General features: G+C 31.0%; 1 protein-coding gene across 2 annotated transcripts in view; it reads left to right on the top strand.

The window, feature by feature from the left end:
- LOC114128824 (ABC transporter G family member 20) overlaps positions 1-19,543 on the top strand; it is a 45,642-nt gene that overhangs the window by 15,878 nt on the left and 10,221 nt on the right. The window contains exons 1-3 of one of the 2 annotated variants that reach the window (XM_027993420.2): positions 4,277-4,620; positions 12,056-12,361; positions 14,703-14,862. In XM_027993420.2, coding sequence (XP_027849221.2) covers positions 12,093-12,361; positions 14,703-14,862 — 429 coding nt within the window. In that variant the 5' untranslated portion in view covers positions 4,277-4,620; positions 12,056-12,092. Of the gene's footprint in view, positions 1-4,276; positions 4,621-12,055; positions 12,362-14,702; positions 14,863-19,543 lie in introns of those variants that run through there. The other variant, XM_027993411.2, reaches the window with a different exon arrangement.

The following is a 19,543-nucleotide window of genomic DNA, read 5'->3' on the forward strand; positions in this document are numbered from 1 at the left end:
AAACTATCTATATAAGTATATATCATCATCATCATCATTATCATCATCGTCGTCGTTGTCGTCGTAGAATAATTTGAAATGCTATACACGCACACTCACGCCGGCATCACGTACACATAGGATTACAAAGTGGCGATTGTAAACTGCGGAAAAATCGATGGCAATATTATTGATATCAATAAGCTGACTGGGATATCGTGAATTAAAATATTATAGTAACATAACATTGCAGTGGGAGAATGCGGTAGTCGTGGTTCAGTCTAGTGTTGGTTGTTGTTGACGTCATCATAAACATAGTGGCATTATAATGATAGCGTTGTACATTTAGTATCACGATAAATATAGTTATGGCAGTGGGTATTTATTTATAATTTATAATGGACAGAGTAAAAAATCATTATGTTTAGTTGTACTATTTTCGTCGAAACACTATTCTATGTGTTACCTTCGTGACTGTCGACGTGGATTGTAATAGCTTATTTTAACACCAGATATTTACCTCAAATTTACCATTAGAGTACAGAAACGTACGATTTAACTGAAATAATATGAATATCATTGTCAGCAAAACACCACATATATTTGATTGGACCGTCGAATATGACTCGGGATAAACTCTACATAATCACATAATATTAAGTTATATTGCGACTATTATAGAGGTATACCTATTTGGTGTACGTGTATACACCAATGTATTACTTAAAAATTACTTCTGCTGTCGTTTTTTTGATCTCTGGATCTCTGAATCACAGCAAAGTATTATTGGTTTTTAAGATGTTAATTCAGTACCTACTTGACGACAACATTGAAAATGTCGGCTTACCGTGAATAGCTGTTAAATGTATGGTCATTAGCGATTAACGGACCAGTAGTCATGAGTGAGGATGTGCGAAAACTGATTAATTATTATCGAGTATAATAATATTATAGAGGTATAACGTATAACGTATTAAATTCAAACCAAATGGTTTCAACATCCGTATGACTTGATATTTATAAAAATCCGGTCTACCCGTGGCTCTCTAAATATTAACAATATTATGATAAACTCCCAGATCGCTGGTTACTTTTAAACCCTACAACAATCAAAAGTACATTACAATTTACGACCGTGTACATAATATATTTATTTAAACGTAATGTCACCGCAGTAAATTATTATATATAGTGTCGACGGCGGTACGTGTGTATAAAAGTGTGTGTGTGTGTGTGTGTGTGTCTGTGTATGTGCTTAAGTCTTATACAACAATATTTCTGGTTGTATAGTTATCCACTACAAACGTTTAAAAGTGAAAACTATTGAATGGTATTTAGACGAAACAAATATTGCGCAATCCAATAATATTTATTTTTGTAATAATTAATTATATTACGAGTTTTATGTAACACTAACGGCAACGTATAGGTACACCGTATAGTCGTGGTACATACAACCCGATCTACTGGATTCTAGTATGAGTTGCAATAGGCATAGAACTCATTTCGCTCAACTTTTGTTGAAATAGATGTACGATAAAATATTACCAAGTCTGCAACGAGAACGATGATAGAAAATTCGGATAATCGCAGTTCGTCACCGGCTTGCATCTATTTATGCGTTTCGAATTTCCATTAAGTTTTAAAATATGCATTATTAAATGATTGTGCCACAAACTCTCTTCGCGTCGCCAATACCGAACTTTAACGCCGTTTCAATCGATTTACAGGTGAGGAAAAGAAATTCCAAACGTACATGCCTGCCTGCACACTAAATAATATAATTTCGTCATGCCACACGTGTATCCACACGCTGTACATTATAACGTCACTCATTATATACGCGCAAATGCATAGAATATAATTATTTACTTATAATTTGAGATTATTATATTATTCTTTTGTTGAAGTCTGTAGTATTAAAGTATCAGTGAATAATATCAGTATAAATGCTAACGTATTATTATAACAACGACATTTTTAATGAAAACCATGTAGTTATTCTAAATATTTTGTTCTTTAATTATTTGCGTGTGCATACTATCCATCTCAAAATAAAACAATGTCAGTATAGATATGTACATTCCCTTGATTTCATAAACTATTATACATAGGGTATAGTATTTCTTCTCGTCTTACATAAACAAATAAATTAAATATTTAATGTCCATTATAATTATTTATAATATTATATTGTTACATGTTATTAATTTGACCATATATATATATTAGCATACATTTTCTTAATTACACTATTTCTTAAATAAATGTCTGTGCTCAGTATCGAGTTGTTGTACAAAGCATTTCGTGTAGATCAGTCACTTTTACATTGCAGAAGTGTGGCGGATTATATACATTATTGTATCATCCTTAAATGGTTTACTCACATTTTCAAGCTTTCAAATACACATTGCATGTACTAAGTACATTATTACATATATACATTATACACGCAAGTCAATTAATTAAGCAAACTATTAATTAATACGCTATTAGTTTATTTGATTTGATCATTAATCAATAAATTATAATTTTGATTTTATTTTCACATCTTATAGGTGTAATAATGTTAAACAAAAAGTCAAAAACTAAATGACTTAAATTTTAAAATTTAACTTCCATTATAAAACGATAAAACTATAAAACATATTACTTGTTACACTTCTTACATTATAAAATATCTATATACAATATATATTCATATGTAATAAATTGGATAATATTAGATTAAAGTATTTATTTTTAAAAATATTTTGTTTTATTTTATTTGAATTTTTCTATAAAATTATTTATAAGTACCTATCTACTAAATATTGATACATTTTAGCTAGAAATATTAAATTACATATAAAAAAGTATCACTATAAATTATAAAATATAATAAAAATTGAACAATATGTACCTATATTATTATTTTATGTACAACTGAATTGATCATATCATAAGCTCGTTTGTCAAAACCGGAACATAATTTTGCAAGGTTGTTAGTAAATATTTTTTTATCGGCAAGTTTTAATCACAGTTAAATACAGTACAGTGAAATTATAATATAAAAACTTTATACTGACAAAATCCAACAATTTGTCGGTAAATTTTTTTTTATAGAATTATAAAAGTGTGTGAAGCACACTATTTTATAGTTAAATACTTTAAATATTTTCAAACAATTATAATTTTTCAATTAATTTTAATATTATATTGTATAAAAAAAACAAAATGTTCTTTACCTCGTGTACCTATGTATTCAAATTATATGGTTAAATCGATTTACTATAAATGCAAAATATAATTATATTATAGTTATAATAATACATGTTTCAGGATAAAAACGTTGAAATAATTATTTTGTAATATTTTCACGCTGTTTGTTAATAATAATAATAATAATAAAAAAAAATATTTACTTATAATAATTATTATTATGAAACATAATATACACGTAAAAATAAATAAAAACATTAGCTTAATAACATTTCATGTCCTTAATGATGAGTCATAGTAATATAATACTGCACTAGGATTTCTATTTTACTTATATTTTTATCATCACCAATTACTTAGTAAACAATAAATTCTTTATATAGATTAATAAACATTACGGTCAATGTATAAATGGGGAGAGGTTATTTTTTGTTCTTTGAAAATTACTGATTGACAACTCGTTCCCCTTTACGTAAAATGGTTCAATAATTCAATATTATAAAGATACTGATTTTAAACTGCAACATAACGATTCGTTTAATTTATTTTAAAATAATTTAATCCAAGTTCTAGCAGACCACGTTTACGTTATAAAACATATTTTTAGATAGTTTCTAATTAGAGTTATCGTTAATCGGGCAGTACGCATGCATGAAATCCTAACAATACCGGCATGAACAATATCGTGTTTTTGTTCATCTCAATCAATAATTATCTTATGGTATTTTAATCGAAATCAATAAACTATGTAGCATATTTTAGTCGACTAGTAGGTGTAGTACATCATCATTATGATGTATCGAAGACTCAAAGACATGCAATATTAATAAATTACATTACGGGTCGTGTATAAGGCAGGTAGGTACCGTGTTATTATGTAGACTTGGGCGCTTCTTCGTGTTGTTAACGTGTACGTACACACACGATATAATATAGACGGGGGGTCACACACGATAGTGGAAAAACACATAGACAACTGTGTTATACTATTCGTCGCTCGGACGAAGAAAGGAAAAAAAAAATGGTGGGGTCCATCGAGGAAGGCATTGTGGTCGATGGCACTGTCGTTCTTTCCCAACCACCGTAGTAGTTACCTATTGTCGTCGGCCGCGGTCCGTCCCCGGTACGTTCACTTTTCGTTTTTTTTTTTTTTAATTTAATTTTTATATTGTATTCGTTTAGCTTATATATTTTTTTTCGTCGATCGTTTTCGGGCATTTCGTTTTTATTTTTTTTCTTCGTCCAATAATTATTATTGTCCGTACAGTACATTAAAATATTTCTAGATAAAATCACGTACGTGCGTTTTAAACGAAAAATGTGCGTCCAGTGCTCGCCGAATAATTAGTGTCTCCGAATCATATCATCATAATACGTACTGCATACTCTACACCGCGAACGTTTCCTGCGGTGACTCGACCGTGCACCATCGTTGTCAAAGTTTGTATTTCATTTTTGTCAGCCCCCCCCCCCCTAATAAACCATTGTACATATTATACCTAATTCGTAATTTCATGCCAATCGAGTCTTGTGTCGCATAAAAAGTGTTTCTGTGAGCGATCTCGTACTATATAATATTGATATTGGCATTATTTCGTAATCGTCGACCGATTTAATAATATAATTATAATCATAATATATAATGTATAGTAATGTAGTAGTATAATATTATCACAATAATAATTAGGCACGATTGTCGGTGTTGGCGGCGCGTACGGTATTGCGAACGGCGAGTCGTATAAGGTTTTAATTATTATTTTTCTGGTCGAACGACAACTGTCAATACGCGACTCCGTGGTGTACGAGCTAGTACGCCAAATATTATTGTTATCATTAGGCGCTCGTGCACTCGCTAAAAACCTCGGTCGCCTCGCCAATCAGATGGTACTATAATATATACACGTATCATTATTATTATAGCGTCGTCGGCGTAAAATATAACAAAAAAAAAAAAAAAACTTTAAGTAGAAATCCTCTCGTCGGCGGGCGGCGAAAAATCTGATTGCTCCGACGACGATGACGCGCGTTCGGGGTTTTTCTCCGCCAAAGACGTCATCGTCGGACGGGTTAAAACCGATAAACCGGTTACGCCCGACGTCCGTGGGTGTGCGCGTGATTTCATTACCCACTATAGACGCTCGTTTTCCGCTCTGCGCGACGACGATAGTCATCGTAATCGTATCGTGATACGCAACCTGCCACGGCACGATAGCGTATTATTATCATGGAAATATGGAAATAAATAATAATTATTATAATGATAATCACACGACGACGTATGCGTATCGTTTTTACGCGGCAGCATTCGTCCGGCGTATATTATATGCTCAGAGGAGGTGTAGAAGAGGTGTACCTGTCATTGATTGTCGGTAAATTCATAATGTCGCGCGCACGTCATGTGTTTCCGATCGGATCCGTCTTGGCAATTTTTCTTTTCCCAAACCGAATTGATAAAAATAAATTTATACGCTCACTACGCAGCGCGCCGCTGCTGCCGTTCCGCATAGTAATCGCAAGCCATTCCGAAACAAGGTCGTCGTCAGTCGAGTCAGGTTGTGTTGTGTACGAAATATTATCGTAAAGTTACAAAACCGTCGTCGGATAAATATGCGCGAGCGCGTGTGTGTATACCTATGTATATAGATATGACAGGTATACGTATTTTGCCGTTTATTATACGATTATTGTATTATATTTGCACGGGTAATTTTTGATTGGCCGACTCGAACCCGAGATTATAGTATACCCACGAGACCAGACCGAGAGACGACCGCGAAATGACCGGCCGCGATGTCGATATCATAATATACGAATTTTCATAATATAATAGTATAAGTATATTAAAGCAAAGCGAGTTCGCGTTCGTACAATGTAATATTTTGCTTGCTTTTCTCGCGTGCGGCAACAACATTTTACGAATCTTAACCCGTCACAATACGCGTGCAAGTTTATGAACGTTATAGACAATATTATATTCTAATATACTGTTACGTAACGTGCACATTATTTAAAACAAAATAATTAAATTATTTTCAGAAATAGGTAGTATCGATCGTATAAATAATATAATATTATGCTATAAAGTCGGGGCAATGGACTAAAATATGTGGAAATATTTCTTTAAAAATACACTTTGACCCCATTAACTAGGGCGGTACTGAGCGTAGACGAACTTTTTCCTACGAGCTAGCGAATGTGTGTAAATCGGAACCAGCCTGTTTGCTGAGTCTACAAATGGCGAATGAGTGAATCAATCACGAGTTCTATAACCGGCGACTTTATTATGCCTTGTAACAAGTTATCTGACAAGTAGAGTATAAATTGCAAGAATGGAAAATTGGGTTGGAAAAAAATTGCAAATGAGATGCAAACATTAGAATTCATAATTTTGTTATGAATCTGTCCGTAATATTTTGCACGGTTTTTGACCGTCCCGACTGACGATGACAACGAAACGTTTAGTACCAATATATTTTCGTAGGTGCCTAGTTGAGTGTGTTACACGTGTTCCACTGCGCGTAGAATAATAATTGATACATTTATGGAATTTTTGGATACCTGTTGCAATAACCTGCTTCTATGTGCTATTAGATAACCGGCTAAACGGAATAAATGTTATAATGTTATAATATATGTATATTGTATTTGCATTTTAATCATACCACGATTTGGTTAGGTGGTATGCGACGAAGGTTGGCAAAAATTGAATTTTTTTTCATGCTGTGGAAACGCGCGGTTTGCAAAAAAAACCTATTCTTAATAAATAGTATACGCGTAAGTTTGACTGCTGTTATTAAAATTGTATTCTTGAACCCATAACCCATAGTAGACTGCTGTCTAGACTCACGTTTCCAGTGTTATTGTGATATTGTATGCCGTTACACTATTATAAACGATTTGTGGTAACATTTTATTTTCGTTATTTAATAATACTATTTTAGTTTGTATTGTCATATTATTAACCTGTGAAACGATTCATTCGATATATACGTTTTGCTATTCGATATTGCCTTTTTTACAATACACACGTTTAAAGTTTTAAATTAATATTGTAAGTCTCTATTCGTACGATTCATACATTTTAAAAACGAAAAAGTTTAGTTTCGATAAAATAAAAAAAACTCCTCACATCGTCGTCTTTCATCAAAATATACAGCATTGTGTCAGATCGTCATTGTGCTGTTTCATACATTTTCTCCGACATAATCTCGTGTGGAATAATTTGGAAAAAGCGAATACATGTTTATGCGTTTGGGTGACTAATTAAAACTGTGGCTGTTGGCGGGGGTTCAATGAATACAAACAAGTTTTAATAACAAAATATGTTTCGTAAACTCTATATATTGTCAAGGTTGAATAGCTCTATAAAGGGCATGTCACATGAATGAAGACGACGTTTTTCACGCATGTAAACAATGAAAAATGGCACAAACACTGTTATTGGATATAGGTTACTGTCGTGCGGGTAATATTCCAATGATCGGTTATTGTAATCTAATTATTACAATCGATGGCTCTTTCAACGAGGTGTATCCACAACCTACTTAGGTTATTAGCGCCCTAATTATTTGTAGATATGTTATTAGTTATTAATATTACCATTGTAATTCTGTAGTATATTTTGTTGAAATATTCCTAGAAACTATTGCAAAAGATTCTCACATAATATACGCACATAAAATGTGTAATACTACTAATATTGAAATTCCACGCTCGGTTTCAGAAACGTTAATAAAGATATAAGAAGGACGTGTGAGCAGTTCTATTATCCATTGTCTTAATAATAATATACACATAGCGTTTTAATATTTAATATCCTAATGTCTCATCGTTATGTTTAACTATATAATATTTATATTTTTTTGTTTCCAACGACAAAATCGATAACGAAAATCGTCAGTGCCCGTATTTCACGTACAGATATTATATTTATTCAATTCTTTTGGATCGTATTTATCAAACATATAATATTGTCATAAATAAAATAATCCTGTATACTGATTAATAATAATAATAATAATAATAATAATAAAAAATAACAACTTTTAACGGGATAATTTTCTCGGATACCCATTAGGATTATTATAAATCACTGCGCTGTTAGAAAACACAAGTATCAGTTCAGTGTAAAATGACCGGAGCACATGGCTGGGAGTTTTCATTTTCAGGCCGTTGGAGTCTGACGAGGTCAAGGAAACGTGTACCTATATAAACCGTATAACGATAATCATAATAATATTATGTACTATTGCGAAACGACGTTGAGGTCGTTCCTGGAACGTCCCGACACGTATCGTTTGACGCGGTGAAAACTCGCTTACGCATAACGGCCATATGACAATAATATTACATTATTATTATTATGCTGTCTTCATAAGTACTTGTACGAGAAAAAAAAAAACATAATATATATATATATTATATATATATATTATTATAATCGTATTTCCTCTCTTTTTTTATTGCGGGATTTTATGGGTTTCGGATAGTTTAGGTCGGTAAGACTGAACGACTATGTATTACCACGGGATTGTGTATAGCAGGAGCCAGGAGGAGAATCGTAGCGATGAGTGGGCGGGAGAACGGCACAAAGTCGACGAGAACGATTTCGTTACGAGCGGGCGCAGACGCACGCACGCAAAGCCGCAGGGCATAATATTCCCGTTGCGAGACGCTCGCTCGTCGTTTCCGGATCGGTCGTTTACATTCACTTTGGATTAGGTAACCCGCGTAATCGGTGTGGCCCACAATCTACAACTGTATGATAATACTGTGTTATACACACAGACCATATCAATGTGTAAAATATATGCGGACATAGGCGTGACTATAATGAATACGGTGGTAGCAGAGGCTTACACGCGCTGTCCCTGTAATTTTAAAGAGCGCCGTAAAAAAACAAATTATATATACTACACTAGGCTGCAAACAATTTTTAACCAACATTTTTTTTTTTCATAATAATTACCTAAGAGTATATAGTTTCTTTCTTTATTTGCATTAATAATTTATTTTTTGCCGACCAAGCATCTTTTTCATATTTTACTCAAACATTGTGACAATTCTATTTCCCTCTTCTGTTTGTAGTTATTCCATGACAAATCTCATTAATAAATCAGTGGTTAAAAGGTGTAACTTTAATAAAAAGAAAAGGTTGAACAATGTAACTCTGATTATAAATATTATACACAAATTCATGTTTTTATTAGATTGAATAATAATAATAATAATTACTGACATCTGCATGCCTGTGTAACTGTGTGTGTGAGTAAAACACATAATTTATCCAAGATATGCCTTAGGATTATCGTCAGTAACTTTTAATAATAAATGATTCCATTCAAAAATGATGAATTGCTATAAAAAGTGTATGCATGTACGCATACATGCATACACATCCCCTCTTCCATACAAATTTGACACATGAGATTAACCCCTTCTAATCCTAAATTAACTTCAATGGTGACAAATATTGAACTACTGGAAAAATTTTGGTGCTGGACACTAATACATGCAGTTGTCTCAGAAAGTGAGATTTGGTCACACCTACATACAACCCAGATTTGCGTAGAATGTTCTACGAAAAAAAACCCAAAACAATCTGTATAATACAATATCATTTAAGTAACATGACTGCTACAAATATAATTTGATAAACCATATTATATTAAATTTTAGTATTGTATAATATCATTAACACTATAATTTGATGACATCCAGTCAGTAGCATGTTCAGGGTTGATAAAAATATTCGCATTCCGACCGCGAATTCTCAAAATGTAAGGTCAACGCAATCATCTTTTTCAAGGTGTACAACTGCTGCTATATTTACCTATTTGCGTTTTGCGGATCGAACGTTGACGACGAGTTGATGTAATGGTATATAAAGTAATATTATGTCGAAACGCGCTAACCAAATTTATAGTAAAAATGTCGCATGACATTCCGAAAACATATGACTTAATTTAGCCGTGTATTATAGGAAATCATGTATTTGTTCGTCTAGCCGTTAATTACCATATTATTATCGAAAGAGAAAAAACAACGTCTCGAACGTGATAGATCGTGAAAATTTCCAAATTAGTATTTACATATAATAATATGTAGGTACACTCACGATGAATATTAAAACGTCGTACAGCGCCTGTCACTAGGAAATAGATTTGTCAACAGATGTACGGAAACGATAACAAATAGAGACTTCTGTTTAAGTGTGTGGCTACTGGCTAGATTTTAGACTTCGGTTTTTTTTTTATCAAGGTAATACTTGAGACGATAAAATAAAATAGAGTGACAGACCAATTAACCTTTTAGGAGTTTTAGCAATACTATCCATACACTGATCTATGGATCTGATTTCGATTTTCCGATACTCGTAAATCTTTAAATAAGTATTTACTATTTTGATACGATTAGTGGCAGACAGTGATATCAGCAAAATCCCACGGTAATTGTACACGTACTATCATACGTTGTTATTTGTTTTATACATTGCGTTGGAAGCGGAATCTCCTTGAACGCTAACAAGACGCGCATAAAATATATTATATCGATTAACACTCGTTAAATACATTCGGAAAACGTCGTGTATACTAGAAAAAGAAATAAAAATAATAATAAAACACAATAGGTATTAGGTAGCGAATAAATGTTTTTCATAAAATACAGTCACGAATAATAATGATATAACGGCGTACAAGACTAATGCCGATTGCTGAACTTTTTGTGTATAGGTCAATATCGAACGAGTTATAGACAGTTTGCTGTAAACCGATTACACAGGTATTTTCAATATACTATACGTCTGATTATTCGTTTTCGGTATAATATTTTATACCTTTAAACCAACGCGCATTCATTGTTTTTATGTGAAAACTTTTAAAAGGTGTTTTTTTTTTTTTTTTGATTATCTATAATTTCTAAATTTTGAACCAAAACATGGTTTAAAGTATATAAATATAGAGCGTAACTCCTTTAGAGTTTGTCTCAGCGTACCTTTAAGTATATCCCCGATTAATAGGCCGAATTCGCAAGCAAAAACTTTTTGCTCTATCATTAAATCATTTCAAAGTTTATCTTAAAATGTTATAACGAAATGTAAGATATTAAAAGAATATTTAAATAAACTTATATATTTATAAAAGACATGTCAGATTCTAGTGAAACCACGACAGTCGGCGCCGTTAGTATGAATACGTGCATTACGTAAGTAACGGGCTACATACAGGGTCGATAATAATCACACAGTATAACACTTATTCGTGACAAGAAAAATGTTTTTTTTTTTTTTAATTAAAATACAATTGTTATTATTATATTATAATATTTATTCGCTATCACGGTGTAATCTTGTAAATGAGCTGTATACATTGACTATTAAATATATTCGGTACTTATTGTAAATAATTCTAACATATATTGTTAAAAAGAATTTTAGTATACTGAATTAACTTAATCTTTAGCTAATCAGTAAATTTAATATACGAACACCTACTCATAACAAATTATAAATCGACAATTATTGTGAAACGTATGACTGTTTTGCATATAATACGTATAATATTAATGTGTAAGGAAAACGTTTCTTAAGTGTTGTCGATCGAAATATAATGTTATCACGATGTCTACTCGGATATGATCAAGTAGTAAAAATTAAATAAAAATAAAAATAAAAAAACATGTATACTTTTAAACTCTCAGGTGATAGTGGACCGATGATTACACCTACTTAGACGTCTGATAAACGTCATCATCACACTCCATATTATTATATGTACTGAACCCTCACGATATCATCCCCACATTGTCACACTGTATTAAACTCTCTTTGGAGAACGAAAATAATAATAATATAAATTTAATTTTTTCCCAACAGAGAAGGGAACGAAGAATCCGGTGGTGGTAAGGCGACGATGACGTCCGGCGTGGGCAATTCTCCGGACGTGGTGGCTATGGAGCCCCGGAACGGCAACGGTAGCGTCAGCGTGGGAATAGTGGATAATGGCGGTGGAATCGTCAACCCAGCGTTTCAGCCACCTTCATTGCTCAGCCAACAGAGCACCGTGTGGACCCGTCGCCAGCAAGCCGTTTGCGTTCGACACGCGTTCAAGCACTACGGTTCTGCGAGTAAACCGAACCATGTGCTCAGTAACCTTAACATGACGGTCGCTAAAGGCACAATGTTAGTATAAGTGATATAGTATTTTTAATTTGTGTACTTTTATTTTGTATCAAGCGTATACTGTTGAGTAGAAAAACGAGACAAACCTCTCTCTCAGTTAGTACCCTCAAAATCGGAAATCATCCGAAAACTTCGATAATTCTTGAACACTTTTTTTCTTCAAAAAGTTCAAGGTTTTGATGGATTTTTCCAATTGTGTAGTGAATCATATTATTACCACACGAACCAACGACGGGCCCTGTAACTATTATATTTATGTTAGGAGTTTTCATTATATACCTATTATTATAATACCCGTACACGCCATTAAGATATTAGTTCGGTACACTTTCCGTTTCCTCCTAATAATAACATTATGCTAAGTGATTTGGTCTCACGGAGACGACAACATTTTAGCCAGCTTCGTTACACTTGTGTTATATAGAGTACCGAGAATAAAATCATATTAGAGCTACCTCTATACCTACACATTGTACCATAGACATTATGAATTAACATTACTTCATAAATAAAGAGTAACAAATATTAGTTTTTTTTCTATTACCATTATCCGCTGTAGTTCGACACCAATGCGTTACAGAATATGTTTTTATTTAAACGTGTTTCGTCAAAAAAAAAAACTATGTCATCGTAACCCGGAAAAAGTGTGCGTTGTCGTTCTAAAAGCTTTTTTCTTAGTCACTACTGTATACATTAGTCGAGTAATTCGCACCGGTTTTGAGTATGATAATATACCGACTACGACATCACTTGAATACACCTTTATAATACCGTTTGGAGTGGTTTCCTCGCGCGTGTAGAAGCTGTGTTCCTAGTCTCCAAACAATGTCATTCTAAGCTACGAACCAACACACGCATATATTAGTATTGTTTTTCTTACTCTCTCATCGGCTCAATCGAGTCTCGAAATTTAAATATCAATTTTTTACAGTTTGAAACTGCAAATAAAACAGAATAAGCAGGTACATTATAGTAATGACGTGTTAGTGAAATAAGTGTATACCACGCACAGTTATCAACACGTAGGTTCGTGAATATTGTTTCCTAAAACATCGTAGAGTAGTGTTTGCGAAAGACAGACAAACAATAATTATAATGCAATAAAGTTAGGAACTCTCGACGTCAAAGCACATAGATTTTTTTACGCTAGAATTCGCTTTTAGTACATATTACTTATAATAAATGAATATCATGTAGAGACGCATTATCCTTGGTACGACCTCCGGACGCAACCGGTTTGAGTGGGTTCCGCCGACCCGGCAATCTTCCGTAGGTTATACGCATACATTATAGGCATAATAATGATAATAATAATATCATGTATTCGACCACAGAGATAACGAGGCGGAGAGCAGCAGCGGCGACTATGATGGCATTCGACGTTTGCATATCATATTTTTGATGACCGGCGTAGGTCACCCAAAACAGAATTTCATAACAATTTTTTTAGTGTTCCAAGGGTATAAGAGATCACATTACGATTATCTCATAATACGACTTATGTATTATTTGGGCGTTCATTAAATGATATTTCGATGATCAGTAACTAATAATCATTATTATTTTCAAATTTTCAATAGTCTACATCAGGGGTGGCCAAACTTTTTTTGGTCACGATTTACTAACAATATATTTCACTTTTGAGGATCGGCTTCCATAGAATATTTTTTTATAAAACTATGGTTAGAATAACTTACTATAGTTATTAAAAAATATATAGGCACGTGACTCTAAAAATAAATTTTAACATGATCGATTTTGGAATTGTCCGCGATTGACCGTTTGGCCGCCCCTGGTCTATATTATGTATAATATGTCTAGGTGTACTAGCATCGTGTGCCCCCAGTGTTGATTGTTTATTTTTTCGATTCACTATCACGATTTTTTTAGAATCTTAAATAAACGCAGACTAATCAATTCTATAGAATTCATATGGAATCGCTTCCTTTCTGTGGACAGAACTTTTCTCATAAACAGCGTATCGTGATTAAATTTTTAATAAAAATATCGAATAATTATTGTTTTTTGTCATGAATGTTACTTACAACACTTTGATACGTTTTACTAAATAATAAAAATCAAAACTTACAATAGATAATAAATAAAAAATAATAATGAAAACAATAACAATATTCCACTTTTCAAACATATAATTCAATAAAACCTGAAATGTGTACCTAGTTCATAAATTTACCCAAAAACAAAAAAATATTTATTTGTACTGGGTGGGAATAGGTATAGTGATTTAATTTCTGAGAATTATATTTCTGATTTTTGAATTACGTTTATTGTAGTTATGGAATTGTATTATATTTCTAATAAACCTCATTACGAATTACAGATATGGACTGCTGGGAGCTAGTGGTTGCGGAAAAACTACATTGCTCAGCTGTATTGTTGGCCGGCGGCGACTTAACACAGGACAAATCTTTGTACTCGGAGGAAAGCCCGGAACTAAAGGAAGTGGAGTGCCCGGAAAACGCGTTGGATACATGCCTCAGGTAAATAATGTTCATTAAAATGTTATTCTTTTGACGAGCAAAAAGCCAATAAGTAAAGAATAAAATCTTACAACAACGACGAAAAAAGTAAAATATAGTATTATGTATATCGCTGATAGTTCTATATAAATGTTGCAATCAATTTTTTAAACGATTTCCAAAAAACTATTTATACCTAGGATTTTCATATTTTAAGTTATTAGATATTTTAGTAATCATTATCGGCGGAAGTTTAATACAGACTTATCGTTATAACGGTTAATACTAGTACTATAGCTCTATAAAGAAACTTGGATATTTTTAATATTTTTAGGCTTAAAATATTTATAAATCTCACTGCTCTTAAATATTATGTATGAAACCAGTTGTCATAAAACCAGAAAAACGTGATGCGTTATAATTTATTGTTTAAAAGTTGGATAAGGAGTGGAAAAAAGTAAATGGGCAATAACTAACGAACATCGGATCACATCATATTTTATATTATTATATTAAATGCAAAACAAGTGGTTGGGTTTCTTTTTCTGAAGAATTTCTGATCCGTTATTATTATTATTGCTATAAACGATACGTATAGGTGACTCTTGATGTAGTATAATATATAAAACAATATTATATTTTATACAGTATGTCCCGTCTTTTATGTTACACTTATTATCTCAGTCCTATGATCTATGACTGAATAAGGTTAATTATTATACCTAGGAAATAAACCGCATATTCTACAAAATTTTACATACGATTCTAGACACTTCAATGATTAATTTATTTTCAATTGTAAAATATCTATGACTCAATCAATTGTACGTTTAATAACACTGTAATTAAAATTACTGGTAAAAATAAATCTAGATATGTTATCTGATTAATAAAATAATGGTGGTTATTTAAAACAGAACCCACATGATTTACTCGCATATGCATTGGAAGAGTTAAATACGTGAAACTTTCTCAAAATTTTGTATTTAAATAGATACTATTTCACTACCACAGCTATTCATATTTTAAAAATGTTCTATTATCAACGGGATCAGATATTTAGTAGTACTCTATGAAATGGAATACACTGTAATAATAATAATATTATTATCAGAGATGACGATATAATTCATGAGTGTGTGGTCTTTGCTTGCATTTGACCTCTATCGAGAGCGGTGGTGGCTGTATAGTACATGTTATTGTACGATCGACTAACGCAGACCTAGCCGAACTAGTAAACGTAAGCATCTTGTACACGCCATACGGTCCTTGGGTTTTGGCAAAAGTCTGTCGAAACGTCGTTTATATGTGTCCGTATCATGCATCGTCGTTGTCGTCGGGAGAGCAAGGCTAGCCGACGCAGATAAATCGTCGTTCGGTCGGCCGAAGCTTTTCAAGGCGTAAAGACGCGTTCATTCGCACGCGCACTAACTGCGATTTTTTTTTTGCTCATTTAATTTAATTTAATATATATATTTTTTTGAGGACGCGACCAAGGCTGAACGTTACTCTGCATTTGATATATTATATAAATATTAAATCATATATTATGGTATCTCGTATCTACAATACAATGTTTCCAAGTGGTTTTTTGCCCCTTTGATTTTCTCAGCAAGCTCTCAATTGTCTATTAAATGTATGAAATACGAAACAAACATATCCAAGATACAAGTAACTGCAGTTAATACCGGCGTGTTATATGTATATTATTATAATAAAAAAACATTATGTATAATATTATATGTTTTCTGTCATATTATTATAATATGCAATGGTTGCTAAAACCGCGGTATGCATCGATCCGAGTCGTGTGCAACACTCACACATTCCTACATAACAATATAATATAACCCCGTTGCACGGGAGTCTACATAACACGATAATAATAATACACCGAAAATGAAACGAGGCGACTTACTAGCTCACTGCTCAACTGACTGATGTCTGATTAGCATTCCATTCATTTTAAATTGCTTAACGTTTACTATTTCATAAAAATAATAATAAGAAAAAAGTTTTTGTAAAATAATGTAAACTTGCAGTTGTAATTCAATTAGAAGTTTTAATAAGCACATTTTATTCCATTTTATTGTAATTAAACAAAATTTTAATTTTAAAACATTAACAAGACTATTAGAAAAAAAAATATATCTCAAAATGGGAATGGTATAGTAACCAATAAGTACCTATCTACTTTTCTTGTCGGTAACATACATTTTCATTAGTGTTCATGAATTTTTAAAAGTTGTATAAAGAAATTATAACTTTATAATAATAATATTAGATTGAAATGTTGAGATTTTCTTTTACAGCTTAACATTTTTAAAATACGTTATAAAAACCAACTGTCAATAATCATGTCATAAAGTAAGACATTAAAAACCTCTTGTTAACACAATCAGTTAATATTTTAACTTAGTTATAATTTACATGATAAAATACATTGCTAGATTTTTCTGAGTGGTATGATTATTATTAAGAAATAACAACTGCTATCTTATTATTATTTATTCAAAATTTTCCTTGTATTTAAATTTTAAAGTCTAAGTTTAAGTTTATTATTATTATTATTATTTTTAAAAAACGATTTTGTCATTTTATCTGGTCAAAAACTATATGTTTTATTTATTATAACTTATAAGCAGAGTTTATTAAATAAGAGTTTATTTATTATAGGTTTTTATTTATATCAATAATTGTATAATAGCAATAATACTCACATAATATATATATATATTTTTTTTTTTGACTATAAAGGTTTATTTTTCATCATTTCAATACCATAAGTTATACATTTACAAATATCTCAAATATTTTACTTGTATGTATAATATACGAATTCTTGGTATTATATTATATTCATCGGTAATAAAATAGTGATGTATTAGGTAGGTACTGCATTTGGGATAAGATGTGGTTTCACTCTAAATCCCTTTGGTGAAAAAATATCTTACAACCTTATACAATTTTGTGTGAACTGGTATCGATGTGCTGAATAGATTAGCTAGGGCTAAAAATAAAATATTAAAGTTTCAACTGACATTTTATGAAAACTCTCTATAGACCTAACCTGTGCCAGACAAAGTTTTTAATCTAAAACAATACCAACTTATTGGATATTTCAATAATTAATGGCTATGGAAGTTTCTTTATTTAATTTCAAAATATATTTATTTGACATTTTTATTCTGTTTAAAAAGGTTGAATTTTTTATTTAACTACCTTTAAAATTTGAACTGTGAATTTATAAAATAAATTTATGTTAAGATCTAATTTAATAAGACAAATATTGTATGTTGATATTTAATATTATTAGCAATAAAATGTCTAAAACTAGAAATATTACCTCACATCGTGAATTTGTTACATAGTTGAATTCATGATAAATTTTCATAATAATTTTAATTTTTCCGGTAACAATTTTTTGTTTTTTTTTTAACAAACAAAAACATTGTCATCTTATATTAACAATGACAAGACAACTCTTCAGAGAACATGTTTAAATCCTTATTTGTTCCGCAATGTTTTGAAATTGTAGAGCACGTATTTCAAGTTATTTTTTTCACACACGTGCATACTTATAAAAACGTTCGTGTCTGCAACACATTCACAGCATAAAGGAACAATTAATATTTACCTTTTTCAATTGAAGGTTTTAATAAATTAATAGGATTTATCAGTGTGATATTTTGTGATTTGTTTATAATTAATTAAGATTATATTCATTTTATAATATTTTATAAATAGTTATTATTTTTATTATTATTTTTAATTTAATACCCTAAATACAATAAATAATAATGATGCAAAAAAAAAGCTATAGTTTCAATGACATTATTTTACGTTTTGTATTATTATATGATGCTCCATTCTTCTAAAATTATATTAAAAAAAAATTAAATAATCTTATGTTTCAAGGGAATTCGCAATAATACTCCAAAAAAATAGTTAATAATAATTTATTGATTTTTATACGTATAGTTTTTAATTTGTTTAAATAATATAATATGAGATAAAAAAATACCTACCTAATTTACCATATAATTATGTGAAAAACATAGTAACATAAAATACTGTGTTTTAATTTTGTTATTTTTAATAATTTTATGTATAATGTATACAATTATTTTTACTTTATATTTGGTAGATATTATACTAAAAAAATAATAGCTAACTTTTGTTGAAGTTAAAGTATTTTAATGTAAGTAAAGTATGTATTTTTATTCGATCTCGTTAAATGTTATTTTATAAATAGTTCTTAAAAGCAAAAGTTTACATACATTCGATTTTTATTAATTAATTTTATATACCTAATATTTTATAGTTTTGAAAATTTATCAATGATATTAAATTACTGGTATAATATTTGACACTTTTATATCTTCAATTTGTATTCAATCGTTCTTTAAACAATTACTCGAATGACGTTAATAGTCGACGTCCGTGTCGATTGTTTAGAAATTATTCTTCGGCGCCACGTAGCATCAGTAATTTGTAATGACAATTTTGATTTCTATAGGACAAAAAAAACACTCTCCAGACATTAATGTATTACTAAATATTGATTAATCACAGAATTATTATTCTTGAACTCATTCTTCTATTCTTTTTCTGCTAAATATTTACAGATGAAATCATTTAATTATGTCTATTTCACATTTTAATACTAAATATTGGTCATTATCCATAACGTTTTACTGAC

The sequence above is a fragment of the Aphis gossypii genome, chromosome 1 (genome assembly GCF_020184175.1).
Source record: "Aphis gossypii isolate Hap1 chromosome 1, ASM2018417v2, whole genome shotgun sequence".
Lineage (NCBI taxonomy): Eukaryota > Metazoa > Arthropoda > Insecta > Hemiptera > Aphididae > Aphis > Aphis gossypii.